General features: G+C 47.2%; 2 protein-coding genes across 9 annotated transcripts in view; both read right to left on the reverse strand.

The window, feature by feature from the left end:
- Window positions 1-1,213, reverse strand: part of NKRF (NFKB repressing factor) — a 7,773-nt gene extending 6,560 nt beyond the window's left edge. The window contains exon 1 of the mRNA XM_057365625.1: window positions 724-1,213. Coding sequence (XP_057221608.1) covers window positions 724-926 — 203 coding nt within the window. The 5' untranslated portion in view covers window positions 927-1,213. The remainder of the gene's footprint in view (window positions 1-723) is intronic.
- Window positions 1,214-1,595: 382 nt separating this feature from the next.
- On the reverse strand, window positions 1,596-22,060 carry SEPTIN6 (septin 6). Of its 8 annotated transcripts, none has more exons than XM_057365631.1 (10): window positions 21,924-21,982; window positions 14,761-14,956; window positions 13,470-13,656; window positions 13,049-13,210; window positions 10,580-10,676; window positions 10,147-10,315; window positions 9,535-9,667; window positions 8,677-8,867; window positions 6,711-6,754; window positions 1,596-2,542 (listed from the first exon to the last, which is right to left on the reverse strand). In XM_057365631.1, exons 2-9 carry the CDS (start codon window positions 14,925-14,927, stop codon window positions 6,751-6,753), a joined length of 1,110 nt encoding a protein of 369 aa, XP_057221614.1. In that variant the 5' UTR covers window positions 14,928-14,956; window positions 21,924-21,982; the 3' UTR covers window positions 1,596-2,542; window positions 6,711-6,750. The 8 variants fall into 8 exon arrangements, with proteins under 8 accessions (XP_057221614.1, XP_057221613.1, XP_057221617.1 ...); XM_057365630.1 differs by having other exon boundaries at window positions 1,596-3,958; XM_057365629.1 differs by lacking the exon at window positions 1,596-2,542 and adding an exon at window positions 4,381-5,003.
- Between the last annotated feature and the right edge of the window lie 63 nt (window positions 22,061-22,123).

Here is a 22,123-nt window from a genome sequence, read left to right on the forward strand (position 1 = left end):
TTAAAGATATTGACTTTGGTCTGTACAAAGTACTCTCCCACAAAGCTCCGGGATGGAACATTAATAAAAATCCATCCATGTGCCATCAGAACTCACAAGCTCCTGTGCCACTGCACAGTTTGCAGAAGTTGGTCGTTAAGCAACTGCTTCCGTCCCTAMGTCCTGTTAAAAACGATCACAACAYCAAAAGTGTCAGCGGAACGTGGGTGACGTTTCTGCAGGTCTCCACAATTTGGCTAGGGACAGTACGGCTGGATAAAATCCTTCCATTCTCCAGGCCTRTTTCTCCCCGAAAAGCTGAGCGTTCAGGGGACTGTACAGGCTGCTTTATGCTCAGAGGGAAATTCTCTCCTCATTTAAATGACACAGCACAGCACCACCAGCTTAACGAGTCCTGGGGGCGGGACATTAAGAACTACTTTCAAAACACACATAGACTTTTCCAGCGGCTTGCTTCCTTCCACATACAAACACTGGCATACTCGAGCAAACAAAACTAGCCAGGGACGAAGTTTTCCTGCATCACCCTCTTCCATCCCAGCTCTTCTGCGGCTACTTTATAAAAGGATTTGGGGCGAGATTCGGCCCCGACGGCAGCCTGTGCCCGGTCTCCCCGCAGAGGCTCCCGGCTCGGTTTCAAACTCGCACCCCGACTGCTGCGGAGCACGGGCCGTGCACGGAGCACCCCCGGCTGCCACACGCCGAGAGAGCCCCGGGCCTCACCTGCAGCCCATGAAGACGTGGTTGGTCCAGAGCACCGAGAGCGCCAGCAGCTGGTCGATGGCGGCGCCAGGGTASGCGGAGAGGTGGCGAACGATGAAGCGGCGGCGCAGCGCCCATTGCCGCTCGGTCTCGTTGTACTGCCGCCACTGCTCCAGCACCGGCTCGGGCACCGGCTCCGGCTGCGGCTCGGCCGGCGGCGGCATGGTGGGCMAAGGCCTCGGGGCCGAACCCCGCCGGGGACGCGGGCGCGTACGGCGGGACCAGGCCCCACGTGTGGACCAGGCCGCGGCGCCGCTGCGGGCCACCGGGCAGCGCCGGTCCGGCCCGGCCTCAGCCCCTCCGTCAGCTGTCCCGGCCCGGGCCCCGTTCGCAGGCGGCCCCGCCCCGCAGGTGCCGTCGCGGTGCCAGCGCCGCTCCCGGTCCCGGTCCCGTTCCCGTTCCCGTCACTCGCGCGGGGCCGAACGGCGCGGCCCGGCCGGCGCCGCCTCACGTGCCCGAACGTCACGATCGCGCGAGACGCCGCGGGACACAGCCGCCATGGCGGGGCACCGCCGCGAGCCTCAGCGCCCCCTGGCGGCCACTGCCACTGGCTGGGGGCGTGGTCTGTCGGGGCGTGGTCTGAGGGGGGCGTGGTCTGATGGGCGTGGTCTGTGTGGGCGGGGCCCGAGCGGGGCCCGGTGCATCCCCGGTTCCGAGCATCCCCACGGTCCCGACGGGCCCGCTCCCCTCCCGCCCTCCCCCGGTGTCTCCGCGGGGCCCGGCCCTGCCCCAGGCCTTGCCGACCCGCCGCCCCCGCCCCGCTTCGGCTGCCCCGTGCCCGTCCCGAGCTCTCCGGCCCCGCCAGCAGCACACACACACCACAGCAGCCGCGCTGGCTTTCGTATTTTTTATTTAAAATTTACATGAAAGTTAGAAAGGTAACAGGCGGAACAGTGCTGGTTCCTCAGTGTTTGCCGTGTAAATACAGAACTCGGTGCCGTTTTCACGCGCTGCCGTTGGTAAAAAGGGGACGGGAGCGGCACGGGGAGCATGCGGGGCGCGGGCAGGGCAGCGCGGAGCGGAGGGGCGAGCAGTGCCCGGGCGGCACCAGCACCGCCGGGACCGGGACACTGCACCCCGCTCACGGCGGGCTGGAATTCATCCTTACAGCAGCCCCGGCATCGCCTCTCCCTCCCGGCACTGCCAACTTCTCCTAACTTTAAGGAACGAGAGGAGGTGGAGTTAGGAAAAGAAATTACCACTTGACTCACGTCCACCAGCCAATGGGGCTTGTTTAACAGGGTGGTGAGACACAGCAGGACACCAGTGAGAACACACAGTTCTTACTTTATTTCTTTGATAAAATTAAATATTTCGTGGCTGCCAACAGAGCAAGTTGCACCATGTTTGTATTTCCTTTGAGTCTGAACGCACGGTTTCCAAAACCAATCAAACTACAGCATATTGAAAATATTCCTTAGGCTTCACACCTCAAGGAAGCCCATKACATTTATATTATTAAAGACAACATTAGAAAAAACATATGCCCATAACAACGTTTGAAAATGTATTCGCTACATCATTAGTCCCAACATCACATTTCTGTTGCTCTTCAAAATCCCAGGTAATCAGTTCCCCCCGCATCACCCTGTCTTGTCACACAAATTACAAGACATTTCAATTTTAGGTATCATGCAAGTCAGTAAAAGAGCTTCTTTCCAAGACACTAACACTGAAGATTTGTTCCCCCCTCCCCAGACATAAGACCCTTAAACTCTTCTAGAAGTGGCAGTCTTCTCCCTCAGACACAGTGCAGCTGGCGAAGACAGATTAAAAAAAGCTACAGAGAGAGAAAAGGGGAAAAAAGAGAAAAAACAGAAGATTAGCGAAAAAGAGAAAGACATTCAAAAAGCAAGAAAAAGAGATGCAACATGGAAACAGCTGACAGAGGAGAGATGGAACCTCCTTGTGGCACCTCAMGTACTTCAGGGAAATCACACAAGTAAAAACCTTCTTTGCTTTAAGGTCTTTTTTCAAAAAGATTTCACATAACTTTAAATAACATTCTAATAAGGTAAACGGTCAGGATGAACAAACAGCAACCTGCAGTTTGGTAAGAAAAGCCACATTCAATTGTCCTTTTAGTGGATAATCTACAAATCATTGACAGATTAATATTAACTGGTTTTGGGAGCAGGGTAACATTCAAAAGCACAGGAAGAAGAAAATACCCAAATTATTTTAACTTGCTAAAAAACCCCAAACAAACCATAATGCAATCAATGAGTTCTATGAGAAATGAAATTGTATTTATGGTGAAACAGAATACCTGAGAAAGTACATTGCAGTCAAGATCTGGACTGCCCTGACTGCTGGGAACAGAGGCCRTGCTGTGGCTTGGTCTGGGGCTGAGCTGTGAGCAGGAGCCAAACTGAAACTGCTCCTGAGCCTGTGGCATCACCAGAGCACTGCTGGGGAAAACTCCCAGCAGYAGCTGGCACTGACAGCATCACCTACCAGGCTAGGCCTGGGCTGTGCCAGGATCTGGAGGCGTTTCTGTGGAGGCTGCTGGCAGCATCTGATCCTTCAGCAGGGGCAGGACGTGTGGATTCACCACATCCAGAGCACTGAGCCTGCCCACAGCACCRCTGAAGGATCAGCACCACAACAGGCAAGTCTGAAATGGAAACGAGGATTTACACGCGACTCTTCAGATAGCAGGAATTAGCAAAAGGAAAARTAAAAGCAAATTTAAAAAGACAGATGATGTCATGAAAATTACACCAAGTATAAAGAGAAAAGAGTGTTTTATCTCTAAACTATGTGATAATTAAACTAAGGTGGCATTGTCATTTTAATCTCACCAATAAATATATTTAAACTGCGTTGTTATTTTGCCAGCAAAAATAACTCACAGACCTGATTTCCATATCCCTTATTTATCTGGGTGGAGAGAAACCAGGAAAAAGGGGAATTCATTAATTGTAGGGGGGGAAAAATGGCAGGATTTAGAGTTGCAGCATCCAAAACTTTGTTATGACTAATTTTACATGGTTTAATAAAAGCAATAACCACCAGTACATAGTAAAGACAGAATCACAATGAGAACACAGGAGAGAGGAAGGGTAACACCCTGGAAAGGTCACAGCTGAAATGCTGTCATGTTTTATTAGACCCTCCGATTTAACAAGTAAATGAAGGTCCATTCCAGCCCATTGTATTCAGGGGTAATTACTCAGTACAGAGCCATGGGTTACTGTAAAAGAAGGGCAAAGAAAACAAAAAACAAAAGAAGTAAATGTTAACCAGAATTCACTGTCCGATGAACTCTTTATTTAAAAACAAAACTCAGCCAGAAATACACAGAGAAGACACCTGCAGGCAAACTACAGTTGCACCTGGCCAGAGTGAAGTCCTGGCCCAGTGAGCAAACCCTCCTTTTTAGTGCAAATCCTGCAGTAAAARCAAGGCTTTTGCTGAATAGAAAATATGAGAAGAAACCTGTCAACATCTGTGCAGTTCTAAAGAGATGCCAGATTAAAAAAAATAAATGTAGTATCTTTTTGCATGAAAACCAGAAATTGTTGGAATCACTGAGAAGAAAGTCAAAGAAACAGCATCGTCTTTCTTCAGAAACACTGATATGTACAGCARGGTGACCAGCTTTCCCTGAGATTGGATCCAGGATGTGCATCCAGGCCAGCACACCGAGAAGGAGACAAGGCAAGAGATCCTTCGTGACCCCTGCAGCATTCAGAGAACACTTAGTTGCAAACCATGGATCCAAATTTGAGATTTCCTCAAGCCGGGGAACTAGAGGTTTGGACTCAGGCCCACGCCTGTGAGGATGTCAAGTTTTGCAAGAAGTCCTTGAAAGTTATTTGAGTCACACGTGGCAGCACAGGGGGTAATGAGGGGTTAGGAACAGCAAATGAACACGGGGAGAGGGCAGGCAGTCTGCAGAGACAGCACATCCCACCCATGGCAGCACCGGGCTACACGCACAGCGGGAATTAAATGCAATCCCCAAGCAGCTCTCGCACAGCATGGAGCAGGGAAAAGCTGAGCAATGGGAAAGGAACACCCAAGAGCACCCAAGGGGCAGGAGGAAGCTGGCACAAGCTGCTCTGGCCAGCAGGGTCCCTCACAAGAAGAACCCCAGCAGCCAAGAGCTCTGGTTTAACCGCGAGCGGTGAGCGGGAGGGGGCAATGGGGAAGGTGAGCAAACAGGCACAATGGCACAGCTGAGGGTGGGACATTCGCCTCTGGTGCCAAGGGAAAGGTTCTACAGGAAACCCGAACTGAAAATGAAAGAAAAAGGCATGTTAATGGTTTTATGGATTAATGACAAAAAACCAAAATAAAAATACAAATGTTTCCTAAGGCATACACACACAAAAAAAAAAAAAATGTTGCTACATGTTAATAAGGTTTAATCTGACTACAAAACATGCTTTATGCAGACACACACACACACACTCTCAGCAGTGGGATGAACCAAATTTATTTTCTGAAACAATCCTTTCACAGTTTTGCAAGCTACAGGACTCATCAACTGTGACTTGTTTGTATCCTTGCAAAACAGTGAAGCYCTGCAATACTTTATGGATCAATATGGAGAGTGTTTTTCTAAATCCTGGAAAAGTACCACATATACATATTTAATTTAACAATGACAAATGCCCATTGAAAAAGGCACTGTCTGCATTTGTGTAGTGGGAACAAAGAACTTCATTTGATTGAAAGCCCAGCACACAACAGTGTACAGTTATGAGGACTGCCAAAAGCAATCCAAAACCAACAAAAATCAGTAATGTTCACTCKAACTGCACTTTAGCCGTGCCTTCATACTCAGCACAAGAATGAACAYTGTTATTCTTTGAGCTTATTTTTCCACATTCAGAGCCTGATAAGCAGAGAATTGTTCTTTCCATTGTTCTACAGTTACCACTGGCAGCAGAGACATTCATTCAACTGGACAGCTCAAGACGACTGCAAGCTCCAGTTTGAGGCAGTGCAAGACCCTTCTGAAGCTCTTGTGTTAAGTGCAAGGTCCCATTTAAATTACATTGGGACCATAATGTTTACTTGCTTTTCCATTTCCCTTGGTGGAGCTAAGAGGGAAGGAATCCTGGAATCAGCTTTTACCAATTTAAGGGCAGCCCATAATTTAGTTTGAACGGTCCAGGAGAGAATGTAAGTCTTAGCTTTGTCTGAAGGGAAAGATGGACTCGAGGATGAGATTTTTGGCTATTCTATAGTTTAGTTCCAGCAGGCACTTCTCTGAGAGGCCTGTGCATCTCAGCCTGGGGCACTGTCACCTTTGCCTCAGATAATGAGTATTGCTGCTCYGTCAAGAAGCAAAACATTCCTGTGGGAGCTTTCTTCTTCCTCTCATCAGCAAATTCAAAAGGCTCAATTAAACTCACTCACCCTAGCTGTAAGCAGGCCGCTCTCATTAGCAATTTAACTAAAAATCCAAATGAGGATAATAAAAATGGCCTTGCATTTACCTTCGCCTGCACTGTAACCACAAGTTAACATTACAACTTGGAGGGGTGGGAGGGAAGGAGGGGAAAGGAGACACATTTCCATGGCTAGCTGGGCTGTATCATCAGCACCACATCTCCATAGCAATGGTTGCCATAGTATCAATGTGGCCTGTGTGATTAAAGAATATAATTTATTTCTTAGGGAAATGGAATAAAGAGATCAGAGCCAACAAAGTGCTGTGAAGATTCAAAAGGAAGAGGATGTAATCCTTATTTTTCCATGTATCATAACCTAATACTGAGTCTCTGCATTTTACTTTTCAGAATCTCTAAAGACAATTCCATCCTTTTYCTACAATTGCACATGTAGAGTGAGATTGGTAGAGCACATATAGTGGGGGTGAAAGCAGAGGAGAGAGAGATAATACTTAAAGGCTTCAGGACTAGCACAAGGTCTGCTTTTTTAGGAAGGGTAACTGATCCCACTGTGAGGCTCTATTAGTTAATGACGCTTACCAGGACAATGTGCCTCATGCACCATGCAGCCAAACAGCAGCTAACTGTAAAACAGCACACATGTAAGAGCTAATAATGATGGTAATGATGTAACAACAACAACAAAAAATAAACTGAGTCATCATTAGTGCAAATTACAGAGCTTGGGTTTAAATGAGTCACCTGTGAAAGAAAAAGGCTATTGTACTGCCAGCCAGTAGTAAACAAGCTACAATTAAGCTCCAGCTTGCGGATTTTGTGGGTTATTAAGAAAAGTTTATGATCTACATACTGAAATGAATTACTAAGGACAATTGGAGAACTTAAAGAGCAAAGAAAGCAGCACCATTTCTAGCACAGCAATTCTCCCGAAGGCATGAGAGGTTTCCTATTATTTCCCCAAGCCTTACTGAAGCACTGACCTATCTGTGCCATGGAGTGTTCTGTGCCCTTAACTGACAAGGACAGTACCAAAGCTTTTCCATATCAACATGCTTGGTGTCAAGGAGCTGGTCTGAGATGAGAACCACTTCAAGGAACGAGAGTGTGACTTGGGCCACAGCAACTAATTGCTGATACTATAGGGCTGTTGCYTCCCTTTTCTGCATTCCTGACCCTCACTGATCTCAAGGATGAAGTCTGCAGTCCTGAATGAGCAGATGAGGGCTCTAAGCATGAAAGAACTCAGTTGGGTATTCTTCACACAGTCCAGGCTGGGGAGAGAAGTCTGTCCCCAGTCAGTCTCAGACTCCTCAGTATRAAAAGATATTAAAACACCCTGAAGGTAATTTAAATGAGCAAATCAAAATAGGCAGTGGAAAAAGGAATGGGCAAGTGAGAAAAGGGCAGCACTAATTGCTCACTGCAAAAGAATGTTCATGTTGAAGCAGCTCCAGCTCTAAACTAAAAGACTAAACCAGTATCTCATTCTCGTAATTGGGTCTTTTCTTCTCTGTCTCATTTGATCCCAACCCTAACAGTCACAGGCTTTTTCCCTGACAAACAGTGCTGCCAGCACTTTGGGCACAGYCCATATTGTCCAACTGAACAGCACTTCTTCATGTACTTGGGACGGTGTAGTGCAGGCAAGATCTACCCTGGATTTGCCCCAGGGCTGTGCAGAGCAGGGATTATGGCAGTGGTACCAAACCAGGCCCCTGTTGGTTTGCACACCACTCTCTCCATTTGGGAGAGATTTCTCCGATTTGGGAAATGCACCACAGTGAGAACGAAAGGAACTGCTCAGTCGGGGAGAACTGGGAAATCTCTTTCACTGTGCAGCTGGCTGCTCTTGAGCCACTGCAGAGCTTCAAGAGCCTGGCACGGGCACTGCAGACAGCCCAGATCCCAGACCCTGATGAGGGGCTGGATCCTGTCATACCAGGGGAAAATCCTCCCYGGCRGGGGGAACCCCTGCTAAAACCATGYRSTATCTCCCAWGTTTCTGTGGAGGGCAAAAAGCTGATTTAGGAYTGGGGAAGAGTACTATTGCTAACCAGGTGCCATGACCTGTCCCCTAATTTTGCAGCCTTACATTCTGCAGATTGCAGAATTCAAAACTGTTAGTCTCCCTGAATAATTTCCACAATCTTCTCAACCTAAACGAGTAAGAACCTGAGAGAGAACGTGCTCCTCTCTGAGGGTAGAGACATCCCTGCTACCCACACCCTAGCCTTGGCAGCCAGTATGGTTCCACTTCATTGCAAGCACGGAGAGACCAAGGGAGGAGCAGGGAATCTCAGGGAATAAGAACAAGTTCACCCTCTCCAGGGCTGTCAGAAGGCAAAGTCAGCACTGCTCCCTGCTCCTCAGGATGACAGCTGAAGGTTAAAAGCTTCCAGCTACTGCTCAGCCTTAGGGACTAAATCTGGCTGCAAACCTTCCTCTGATAAGGACTGGCTATGTAGGGAAGCAGATATGAACATTGAGAAAAATAGTAAAGGAGAACCATTACCAAAAAGCAAATACCTCTGGATTAGCAACTTACTTTTTCCTTTCCTTATCCCTTTTAAGAGTTTGCGATCCTCCAGCCTGCTGAGCCTGTGACTGAAGCAATTCAGCTGCTGTCTTCCTTTGTTTAAATGCATTTACTTCATCATCCAAAGACTTCTTCTTATCCTCTAGCTTCTTTTTTTCATCCTGATGCAATTTCTTCAGGCGATCAAACTTTTCATGCAGCTAAAGGGAAAGGAGAGAGGTGAGCAGGACCCAGCACTACCAGATATTCTGTTCACAGGAAAAGAGGAAGTTGGAAGGATCCCCTGAGATCCTGTGTGCCTGTGAGTCTCCATTGCTCTCAACATCATTTCTAGCTCCTGAGCTGCGAGTGCCTAGACAAAGGGCAGGGAACAGCCTCCTTCCACAACAACTTACAAACAGGCAGTGTTCTGGTAATRCATCATTGTGCAGACTAACATTAGAGGATTGGGACAGCATAAGTGTAAAAAAAAACAAAATCCATTTTTCAGGGGTTTCTGCTTTGTTCCTCTCTAAAGATCAGTAAATGAATAGATTTTTCACAATGCTAAGGAAGTTGTATGGGTGTATTTTTTCTAAAACAAGTTCATCTCAGGGGYTGCTTCTCTCCTCGACTTTTACCACACAGCACTCTCCATCAGAGTCAAGGCTCTGGCCCTTTCCTGGTGCAGTAAGTTGTTCACAACAAACAATGTGATTCAGTTTTGTCCTACAGACTGAACACCTTAACATACCCATCCAAGTTAAACCTTAGACATCTTGGCAAGAATGTCCTAAACCACACTCTGCAGAAAGTGCTCTGGCAGCAACTACCTACTTGGGAGTGAATCTGTCACAAYCATGAAGACACAAGTACTGCAGTCTTTACCTCTTTTTCAGCCTCCTTCAGYTCTGCTTCTTTTTCCTTGACCCTTTGGACAAACATCTGCCTCATTGCCTCTTCCTTTTTCTGCAGTTCTCCCAGAAACTCATTTCTTTTGGCTTCGTAAGTTTCTTGTAAGCTAAAAAGAAAGGAAAGTCCAGTGGTAAGACTTGGAACAACCTCTGCTTTCCCTAACCATCTGGAGTCAGGCCCACACTATGAATACTGCTTTGCACACAACACATTTGCTACTCACTTACCCACATTTACCCAAGGTCTTCTTCATCCAATGATTTTTGGCATTTCCCTGTATGTTGAACGTTGGGTAATTCAAAGAGACCAGCTGGCAASCAGCACTAGTTCAGAGGAACAGTGCTGTCTCTGCAGCACAGATATTTCTATTCCCATACTTGCAGTTTCACAGTCAGCCCTGCACACCCTCCCCATATTTTCACCTTCTTTCACTCGACCTTTGCTGAAGTCTGGATTWATCTGACCTGGCAGATTTTCTTGCTGCATTGGTTCTTTCTGTGCTCTCCCAAGGACACACACACAAATGCACCCAGCACATCCAACAACGCCTSTCTCAAGCTCTCCTGTCTCCTCCAGGGATCTCACCTGAAGGGTTTGCTGTCTGGATCAGTGTCCTTGAAACCCATCTCTTCCAGTTTACATCGCCTGTAGAGCTCATAGTGGCGTGTGTGGGTCTGCTCACGAAGGTCTTCCATGTTCACACGGATCAGCATCTCCCGCAGCTTCACAAAGTCRCAGTGAGCTTCATTCTCCACTGTAAGAAGACACGTAAGGAGGAAAATGGGAATAGAAACTAAGATCTCTTCACACATTCCCCACTTGTCCACTCCTCCAAAAGGTTTAACAGCCCTTCCAAGCAGAGAAAACTGGCACTATAGGCATGACACAAGGATTTAACAAAGGATAATCCCCCATGGATAATCAAGTCCAGYAGGCCCTTGCTCCTTTTATGAAAGCCCAGTGCCTCCTTGCACAAGTATCACCATTTATGCCATGAAACCCCYAGGGCTCAACTCACCCTGCACTGTGCCCCAGGGGTACTGACGAGCTTTCATCATTTTGTTTCCTATTTTCAGCTCCTCCGTGCTCCCRATCACTGCAAATGGCAAGTGGGCCTGGAACACATTTAATGATACCCACRTTAGTCCCTCTCAGAGGTGGCTGCCCCACCAGCACACAGATTAGCACAGCCACTGAGCAAGACAGTCATTATGCACACGCTAATCTCAGGGAGTCTAGTCACTGGCCACTAGCCCAAGACAAGGGGGGAGCAGGATGGGTCCTGTTTGGAAACCTTGTTAGTGCTACCACTCTATATCCTCTACCTGGCTGATCCTCCCAGCCACAGGGTCTCAGGTGAGATGAGCCAGTGCAAGACTCACTCAGAGTGACAGCTGGAACAGCGTGCTGAGGCTCGGACTGCAGGACTGTCCCAGGACTTGCCATGCCTGAGGAGAACATCTGCACAAGCACAGAAGCAGTAAGAGGWCTTGGAGCCTTCTTGATTTTATCCCCCCACCACTCCTTCAGCTCCTGCTGGAGCACAAGACACCTTGCTCCATCCGATCATGAGATGGAAGTCCATCCTTCATCCCCAGAGTAACAGCTCCTTCCTCCCCACTTGCTATCACCTTGGTGAGAAAGGGATGAACATGACCCCAGCCACTGTGTCCTGTGTGACCCAAGGTCATGCTGTGATCTTGTTACACTCTTCAAGCTGAGACGTGCACCCCACAGTACAAGAAGGCTGACTAAGAGGGATTTGCTTTTCAGAAACTCAGAAATCAGAAACAGCCACTTCTTAGAAAAGATGATCTCTCTGTAGAAGGCAAAAAGTAAGAGACTTGCCCAGTGCAAGCTCAGCAAAATTGGAACTGAAACACTCCCAACACCCATCTAGGCTCTGAAGACCTCACCTTACAGTACCCTTATTTCCCAAACTCAGGTAGCCAAGCAAACCCCCCCAGACACTGCCATTGTACTTTGCTGCATTTTTCTGTGAGATTTCTCCCCACCTCCACTTGCTCCTGGGAACTGTACTGCATTCTGCCAAGCTGCAAGGAAGTCAAGTGCAAAGTTTCAGTTTTAAGTTCCCAGYTCCCTGCACCAACCCCTTCTGCTGAATTTTGTGCAGTGACATTTGTTAGGTAGAGCTTTTAAAGTGCACCAAATTCTAGGCAATGGAAAGGGCCTCAGGAATTCAACTGCATGGAAGATCAGTGACCCTGGATTGCTCTCAAGAGCAGCTAGTGAATTCCAGTTATCCAGAAACTTGGACAAGTTCATGACAGCTAGTATAAGCAAAAGATTTTGGAGATGATGTTTTTGCTTTCAGAGTGTGTCTCATACAAACTGCAAACATGGCAAAACTGCCAGCAAGCACTCACAGAGATGGGCTCTTCCCCTGTATTGCTCGGTCTCCCAGCTCTCACATGGGACACACACAGAGTAAGATTTGTCTTATGTTTTTAATAAAATCAGGATCTGCACACAAGTTGTCCAGACCTACAAAACTGCCTTGATCAGATTCAGATTCTGTTCTGCTTAGTCCTCATAAACCTGATAATTCTGACAGTAATAGAAGATTAAAGAGTTGATGTGTCTGTGCAGGAACTGACACATCCCAGAATGCCTGCAACCCGAAACAGCAATTCCCTCCCAGGAGACAAGTAAGTGGCTGAAAGGAAAGAGAAGCAGATGTTCACTCCACCCTCAGAAGGGCTAACASAGAACTGCTCTGACCAGGAAACCACCAGTGACCGCTCTTACGTCAGGACAAAGCACGTTTCTTTCAGGCCTCTCCAGAACACTCTACAACTATTAATGCTAGATCAAGAGGTGACACAAATGCACATCAGCTAGACCTCTACTACATCCACAGCAGCGAAGCAAGCAMCTTCCCCTACTTGATTTCCTGTGAAAAGCCTTCTGGAAAATGGGACCATGGCCAGGATGTKCTGTCAGAGGGGCCAAGGGACAGCTTGCTTCATCCTCAAGGAGCCATAAACAGGCACCCACGATGCTGGGRAGTCCAGAGCCAGAATGGGCACCTGCAGGCACCTCAAGACGTGTCTGGCCCAAGTTGTGCACTGTTTTTCACACGTTGCTGGTTAAGCTGTATAATTCCTTGCCACAGAATCCTGGACGTTTACTGGTGGGAGTCCATCAGGTGATGCATGGGACAGAAATAATGACAAACCCTTGAGCTGCAAAGGATTAAACACTGATTTCTTATATGTCCCTCAACAGATATATACAAGGACAAGGAGGGTAAAGTCTGTTTTCTGACCAGAAAAGCCCACTAGAGAGGCAGTACCCTATCACAAGGCTCTGCTAGCCAAGGATGACACTACAAAGATGGGAAACCCTCTGTTTTTAAGCCACAAAATAAAAGGGAAAGTAGATTTAAGAAACATCCCAATATGGGCCACCAACCCCTTCACTGACAGTGCTGTTCTGGGAGAGGGGGAAGCACCGAGTCACTTACATTCATTGTCCCATTTATCTCTGCCACTGATTCATCATCTGTTGGGAACTGGTAGATCTGCACCCCATTACTGACCAGTTCACTTGTGATTTTAATTTTAAACTTGGTCAGCTCACTCTTGGAAATGGCATCAGATTTGGCAATGATGGGAATGATGTTCACCTAGAAAAAAACAGAGGTATGAAATAAAAAAAAAAGAGGTATGAAGTAATCAATTTTGCTCCTGGGAGTTTCTCCAAGTCTGCAATATGACTTTTAAAAACTTGTAAGTGCTCAATAAATGCACAAAATTATCTGCCAACTCGATCATTTCCACCAGAAGGGCTATTCAGTATTCAAGGTGGGGAAATGCTGTGGAAAAGCAGCAGCCTTTCCATTGTGCAATCAGTAAATCTGCCCAGTAAAAGTTAAACATGCCCACCTTGCTGTCCAGCTTCTTCATTGTCACCAAGTCCAGGGATTTCAGGGAGTGGCCTGTCGGAGCAATGAAGTACAAGCAAGCGTGGATCCGGGTGTCATGGTAGTTGTGCAAGACCCTTCTTATCTTCAGTTCYTCTTGCAAGTAGGCTTCAAACTGAGCATCGATGAACTCAACGATGGGTTTATAGCTTTGGTGAAAGGAAAAAAAAAGCTACACATCTCACAGACAGGACAATGCTCCTTTGCCTGCTTTTAAGAAACAAGCTGTTGTAAGATTTCACTTTCTGAGACCAATTTTTTCCACCTCCCTTGCTCCCCACCTGTAAGAAATTTTGAAGTTCACAACTGACAAGGAGATGTGATCCTGCATTGGACTCTAGCAGCCTGTTTGTCAAACAGTACTGGGATTCAGTCGAGGATAGCAGACACACCATCCCCTGCAGGGAAAGCTGACTCTTGTATTTTGAAACGTGAGGGTGAGAGACTTTCTAAAGCAAGGCTAATGTAGACTCACTTGCAGCAGTGTGTAACCCTTGCTTGCACTCAGGGAGTGCCTTGCTGCTCTCACAGCCATGAATGCTGGAGGACACAGCTCCATTCAGTACTACCTTTGCCCAGTGCTCTGGGGCAGGAAATTCCTGCAACTCCCTTGCAAGGCCTTCTGAARTACAGAGCCTGACAGACTCTTAATGTAAAGGTCATCAGTGCATCTTAAAGAAACGTAAAAAAAAAAATCTCACAGACCCACAAAAAAGCAAATCCCATCAGCAATGCCTCTGCAGAGATGCACCTTGGAGACCATCTGGTGTAACTGCACATCCCTTAACCAACACACTCCAGCCACTCTTGGAAGTGAGCTGCCAGGCACACTTCCCCAGGGTATCTCACTGCACATTTATCGTGCTTCCTTTGGCTCTTCCCATGGAATAGCCCTGCCAGAAGTGGATATTAAGCCAAGCAGACACTAGAACACACTAGTGGTTTGGTCWGCAGCTTGTGGTCAGCACAAACCAAAACAAGCCCAGATGCCCTGGAGCATTTCAGTCTCCACACCAGATGAATTTGGGCARAAGGCTGCCAGCAGGGCAGATATTGCTCTGACAGCATGAGAAAAGCTGCTTTATAGTTGAAGCAGTGCTGACATTCCAGAGCCTCTGTCCTCTCTTCTACCTGTCCCATCCCAAAGAGGTGACAAGGACAACTCCCAAGAAGCAAGCAGGAAAAACTCTGCAATCTGGCCCAGACAGAATGAGAAGCCAGGCCACAAAACAGCCTCTCTCCCACACACTCACCTGTCCTCTTTGTTGATCTGATCCCCAAAGCCCACCGTGCTCACAATAGTCAGCTTGAGGTTGACATTGCTCTCCTGCAGGTCATAGGTGCTGGATTTCAGCTGGACCCCAGGCTGTGAGTGAGATGCTGGGTCACCTTCAAACTTGGTGTTGAAAAGGGTGTCCATGAGGGTGGACTTACCAAGGCCAGTTTCCCCTATTGGACAAAAAGAAAATTGAAATGTTCTGYTGAATATTAATATGGATTGGCCTTTCAGCTTCCAAACATTAACAGGGGTGAAATTGTAGCAGATGAAAGCAGATCTCATGCTCCCAAGGGAGCGTCTGGTAAACAGAAAGCCATGAACAATGGGAGGTCTGTATTCCGGGCAAATTACATTTCACAGTCTAATGGCCATTAATGTCGTTAGAAAATAGAGATGAAAAGAAAGAGGTGAAAAGGCGAAGGGGAAAGCATCGTTCAGATCCTGCTTAAACCCACAACTACACTACAGAAGATGCTGTTTTCATTAAAAAGTGGGAGAGGAAATGGGGCTCATTGCCATTTCCAAAAAAAGCTGCTCCAGATCAATGTCTCTAATAAGCAGCCACAGAAATAGCCTCCCTCCCTGCAGAAACCCTGAGAGCTGCTTCTAGTCCRACAGCAAGAGTGTGCAGTTTGTTTCTCACACTGAGTTGGAGAATCGGCCTTTTATAGTGGGAGGGGGCATCTCTGTAATATCTGGTTTCATACCTTAGGGGCTATGTAAGCTGTACAACATTGCAAAATCTGCTTCCTAAAGTTCTGMTAGTATTGTGACTATTCTGCTAGTATTCTGTGAGTAGTGAACTGYTCTTTGGATTCCATCTATCAACAGGCAACTATTTCCTTGCCTGAAAGGAAGAGACAAATCCCAGAGACGAGTCTTGAATTTGTTTTAGATACATCCCAGGAAGAATAAAACAAATCCCTCTGTGCACACATTCCATAGGGCAGCCTGCCTTACCAGGCTCTGACAGCAGAGCCAGCTCTCCAAGCTCAAAGGATCAGACTTCCTACGCAGTCTGGTCTGTTGCCTTGTGAAGACTGCTGTGTTTTGGGGAAACAGAAATTTCTGAGCTGCCCAGCTGGCTTTTGGAGAAACTTCAGGAGTGGCCAGACCCCACCCTCTTTTGAAGGCTGCTCCTCCAGCCTGCTGGACCTCAGGGAGAGAGTCTGTGTCTGGCTGCAGCAGCATTCCACTCCTTCCCCCAGCCCTCAGCTCCCAACCAAAACAACTTCACCATTTTCCCCCTTTGCTCAGAATAAAAGAGCTTCTTATTTTGTAGGTTTAGAGCTCTGTAGCAGATCCAAACTTGCATGAAATGCCCAATTCAGAAGGGGAAACTCCTCCCCATCCTCCCCCATCCAAATGTCCAAATCTCCAAGCCTCACCCCTGCAAGCAGRCAAATTCCTCTCTTGGCCTCAGAAGGGACTTTTCTCACTCAGGGCTGAAGTACATGGCAGGGCGAGGAAAACATAGGATCATAAAATCATAGAATAGTTTGGGTTGGAAGGACCCTTAAAGATCATCTAGTTCCAAGCCCCAAAYCCCCCGCTCTGGGAAGTGAGCAGTCCCCGATTGCCAGGATCACACATCCAGTACCTTTCCAGAGGCTGCAAGATCCATTAACAYTTCAAAGTCAAYGTACACCTTGAGCTGCAGAGCTGCMTGGGAGCCAGCTGAGAGCTTGTGCTCCATCCCCAACCAACGCCAGCTATGGCCACAACAGTCACCAGTGCAGCTGCTCTTTGCATCCATCTGGTGTGCAATCCGAGGGGGAGAAGAAAGAGTCAGTGCCAGGAGCTGGTGTGGCTGCAGTCCCTTGTGCTACCTGAAAGCATCAGCTGTACCTCCAACACACCAAGGGAGGGGGACCCTGCAAAGCACAAGGTTACCTCTGCTGCTGGAAGAATAAGCTGGTCCAACAAGCTCTTTGTTGACTYGGAATCTCATTGTCTGGACTTGTCCATTTGGGTACCATTTGGCCCCAAAAGGGAGCAGGCTCAAAAAGCACAGCAGACTAGAGGATTGCCATGGTTTGGACAGGGATTTTGAGAGTTAACAGCAAACAGCCTGTGTGACCTACCAGGCTGTTCTCAGGGGTTCCAGGAAAACAGCAGTGTAAAAAARGACAAAAATCTAAACAGCCTGAGAAGGCTGCAGCATTTCCAGAGCCCCTGCCAAGGGATGGGTGGGACAGAGCAATGAGCTGGCTGCTTGCCTGTSAATGCCAGGAACCCTGATGGGACATCTCAGGACAGGGGAGTCCCTCAGCCCTGGGGTGCAGGAGTGCCACCCACACAGCAGCCTGCAAAGCCTCCTCCTGTGCCACTGCCCCACGGCCTGGCAGACCCCAGAGCAGCCCCAGGGCTGCAGGACAGAGTGACAGGGGAGCAGCAGTGGTGACCAGGACAGGGAGCTGTGCTCYCCAGAGGGTACACAAGGTCATGTGKAAACCACACTGRCTTCYGGGCAGACAACACCCTGTAATCACCTCTCMTTTCTGCCTCCCTCCTTCTTTTGGGTGAAAGATGTTCATATGAGGCCAAGACTATTGTTTAAGCACATCCTGAACCTGTTAATCATTGCCTACTTAAAAGCAATCYAAAGTGGTTTTTCCCAGCAGGAGTGACTTTAACTGTCAGAGAGGCTAMGAGAAGTGTTTAAGAGATGCAGAACATGCTTTTCTACTCCACCTCATGCCAGCTATGCAGGGCCAGCAAAGGCAACTTTGAAGTCAAACACTGAGATTTCCTTTTGGAAGGGGAAGATCTGAAATGTGGCATTTTTCCACAGGTGGGAGTTGCCCATCCAAACACCTACAACTCATGATTAAAACACCCAGGCACTAATATGGCATCTCAAATATGAAGTCTGCACTCCCAAATTTACACTTAGCCAGCAAATACCCCTGTCCCTGCACTGTGTAACCCCACTCACATGAAACAGCTTTAAAGCCCGCCAGGAAAGACAGAGAAGAGAGGAAAGGCTGTCTCAGCTGAAAGAATGTTAACACTGATGGAGTGACATGAAATGGTAAAAGAAGACACCAACTAAGTGTTTTGCTGTGTTTCATATGAGCAGAGATAGGGAGCAGTGCTATTTTGAAAGCTGAAAYGACAGAAGGAAGAATTTCTGAATCTTCTGGGAGTTTCTGCCTCACACAGAGGCAACTTTCTGCTGGCTGGAAGATGTGAATGGTGCCAACTGCTTCATRTAAGGACAGGAGTCCAGATGGAACAGACGGTCTGATAAAAAGGACAAGTGGTCTGTGCTTGTTCCAGCCGACAGCACTGGAATCTTCCCCAAAAACCAGAAACTATGAACAGGGATTAAAAGAGGCAGAATTACTTTGAAAAAAGCAGCGGTGTACACAAACCRAGTGAGAGACATCCCTGGCAGGGGGATTATTTCCTGATGTCAGGCTTATAGACAGATGTGATTTGATCTCCAAAACCGTGCTTAGGGATTATGCAACTCAGCATGGTCTGCTGTCCTGAAACAGGGCTGACAAAGCTCTGTGGTGAGGACAGGGCAGAGAGAGTGACCTTTACCGGKAGAGCTCTGCACCAGGAAGCTGTGACAGCAATGGAAAAGATGGAGTGTTGTACCTTTCATCATGGGATGGAGCTTTGCTGTTAACTGATGATTTTCAGAGACAAAAAATATAAAAGTGGCAAGAGACACCAAGGCTCTGGACATGTGGCAGCCCTGCATCAGTGCTCAGAAAGCACCATCCACTCRTAATGCCCAACAGCCTGCCAGGCAGGAGTCACCATGTGGGCTCCCCACACATCCTCTCATTCTCCTGAGACATGTTCCCTGCTCCAACTGCACACACACATGGCATCCTCACTGCTCTATGGAAGCAGTTCATCAAATCCCACACTGATGGAACAGTGTGGCACCACTTGCAAAACTACAGCTGGGAAAAGCTCCTAACTTCCCAAGCCCAGACAGGTATCTTAGTGCTGAATGAGCTTTCATTGCTTCCTCCTTTCACAGAACTTTTAGCATCCTAAGCACCCACAGCAGTAAGCTGAACTATACACCACGAAAGATGTACCTCTTGGTTCTGTGCCTGGAGATTTAATTTGCTTTTCCCTTGCACGTGCTAAGTGAAACAAGCAACTGCTCACTGGCCTCCTCTCCCACAACACTCAGGATTTAAGAGGCCCCAGTCATATCATCAACAGACTCAATGGGAGGACAGAGGAGTCCTTGGAGTATTTCCCTGTTCAAAGCCAGGGAGCAGCTTTCACAAGAGTGTCCTTTCATGAGAGAGCAGCACCTGTCCTTCACAAGATTAACAACCGTGGATCCAGACATCAAATAATTCAATTTAAAAGAAAATGTATACGCATGCACAGCCTTTTCATGTGTAGAAATGGGAGCTAATCCAATGTAGCAGGTTTGTTGAGACAAGCCCTGAGGCAACTCAGACTGATAAGGCCACGTCTCAAGGAGAGAAAAATAGTTCGTTTCATCTGACAGGCATGCAGAGACACCACACAATTCCCACTGCCAGGCAAAGGCTGAGCTCTGGGAGCAAGGAGGGCAACAAGGGCTCACAAAAGACACTGAAACACCTCGAAGGAGCACCCAGCTCCCAGCATCCTCCCCAGGGGACCAGCGATGCAGGGCAGGAGGGGGCTGAGGAGACAGATGGCTTTTTGATTAGAGAAACTCTTCTCTTCTCAGCTGRTGACCACAGAAACAACCACTGGGCAACTTTCAGGCTGTACAGCTCATCACCCCAGAGCTGCCTGCTGGAGAGCACCAGGAATCCTGTGCACATCCCTSCCACCCCCAAGGTGAGAGCTCCCACACACCACAGGCTCAGTCTTTTGGAGTGAGACCTCAAATAGTCTGGGTACAGACCTTGGGAAGAGTAAAGTATTTCTGCCACAAAACAGCCTTTCTCATTGCACTGAATAAGCCAGTTAGAAAAAAATCCCTGCAAATCCCAGGAGAGAGGAAGGGGGAAAATCCTGCTTAAACTGGGATACTAGCCTAATGCAACTACAATCTACCCTGGCAAAAACTGAGAAAGTTTGCATATTCCTCTTCTTTTTCCCCTGTCTCATTGAGAGTTAGCACAGAAAGTCTCAGCTATTAAACACTTCTCCAGCTTTTGCACTGAACTAAGAGGCAACTAAAAATCTATTGTGGAAGGTTTAGGAAGAAAATGGCTGTGCTCAGAAATAAAAGATCAGAGAAACCACCCGCAACCCCTAACTTCTTATGAGAGGTTTTCTCATTTATTCTAGCCTTGGCTCCAGTCTCACAGGGGAGACAGTTTTCAGCATGAGAAGAGCTAAAAATTGCTCTACTCTGGACGTACTGCTGAGAGTCATTTCTGAAGCTTTCCTTGGCTTCTCCACCAGGAGCTGGAGGAATCGGTGGCTCAGATCCAGTACGATGCAGAGCAAAATTATCACTGGATTTTTCCTCCAACAGATGCCACACACAGCTAAAAAATGGGGGGCAATGGAGTGTCTTTCTGTCATGCTTAGTGAGGATCTATGGGATCCTCATCCAATACTCATTTGCTCTCTTGTTTTTTCAATTTTTCATCCCAAACTCCTGCTGTACAAGTGAGATCCAACAGAATAAATGACAGATGAACTCTGGGAATTCTTGTTTTCTTCCTCCAGGATGTTTAAGTGTGGGGGCACAGATTTGCAAACCTTTTATTAAAGATGTTTATTACATTTTTCTATAAAGTTCCTTTATTTCAAGATTGTGTTATTGCTATTCATAAAAGACTAACATTAACAACTAATGCAYATTGATCTTGGTGAGTCCTTGTTATTCACATCGACAAGTGATTAATGCATTCCATTTCTGCCCTGCAAAGAGGAAAGCACAGGCATTCAGCTCCCCTCCACACATCAAAGTGAACATAYAACTACAGGAGGCACCCACTGCTATACCTAGAGCTTGTAAAAAAAACCCTGCAGCTCAGTAAGTGGAAAAGGAAACACTTTTAGACTTCAGTCTTGGGGACAGGAGTTTCCTTAGGTCATATCACATTCRTGTACTGTGGAAATCACCTAGAGACTCAGCCTGACAGTGACCTCCACTTGTCAGCAAAGTTTATCATCTCACAGGAATGCCGTTGTAAGGAAAATTGTCTTCTCAGCTCCATTTAACWGGGCTCCAGCTCTCCTCTCCTTGCTCTACTACTCTCGTTTCAGGCTTAACCCTGTCCTGGGCAAACACCAGGTCCAGACTATGTGCTGTATATCTCATGGAAGGGACAGAAAGCCTCTGTATGGACGCAGAGCTGACCACCAGCTAAGACGAGTCCCCAGGAGGTGTCCACAGCTGCTGCTCTCCCCTCTGCCACGCCAGACACTGCTGGGATCATGTGCAGACAGGACTTAGTCCGAGCAGCCATGGCCACACATTAACATCCTGCTCYCAGAGGCAGGGCACCGGCAGCAGCAAATCCATCCAACAATTATTAACTATTATTAATTTCCTAATTCACTTACCTAACTCCAGTACCAAAGCCATACAGGGTTTTACTTCTGTTACCTAAGAGGAAGGATTATYTGGGATCCTAAAGCTGGGGAAAACCTGTGAGATGGGCTGCAGGGAACAGACACCAAGTCCTGCTACAGTGCCAGGCCCCAGCTGTGATCCACACCACATGGCAGCTTGGATAATTGTCTGAACAGTTAAGGCTTGGCCAGACACTATCTTAATTCAAGTATGCACAGAAGGGAGGAGTAAAAAAAATAGCTTTTAGTGATTTAAGAGGAGCATGACTAGTATTTTGTTAAAATAATTATAATAATAATAATTCAATACTTAACCAAACAAGACCTCATAACAAAGTACTCTGGCATGAGTACTATTTTCTTTTAAACATGTGACATTCAAACATAAGAGGAAAAGAAAGATCATAATAACAGCCTSTGATTGTAGGCATTTTATTTCACTGCTTGGTAAAAAGCCATACTGCAGAACCCCAGTGGGGATTTCCCAGAGCACTAGTAAATCTTGTTACTGAAAATAGAACAGTTGGGAAATTTAAATCAAAGCAACCTTGTTAACGCTGTAACCTACAAGCTACATCCAGCTGCAAAAAACTTTTCAGCAAGAGAACTTCCCAAAATGGAAATACTCACCCACACACAGGATGTTGAAACAAAACCCATGATTAACTGACTTATTAACCAGCTGGTCAGGCAAACTATCAAATCCTACGTGTCCAGAAAGCGGGACAGTACGACAGCCTTCACCCTGAAATACAATGGAATAGTTGTGTCACTTGCAAGCAAAATACACTTTAATGCATAAACCTTTAAGACCTCCCAAGTGGAATCAA

This window comes from Malurus melanocephalus, unplaced genomic scaffold, assembly GCF_030028575.1.
Source record: "Malurus melanocephalus ecotype Western Australia unplaced genomic scaffold, MMel_1.1 scaffold_56, whole genome shotgun sequence".
In the NCBI taxonomy this organism is placed as follows: Eukaryota; Metazoa; Chordata; class Aves; order Passeriformes; family Maluridae; genus Malurus; species Malurus melanocephalus.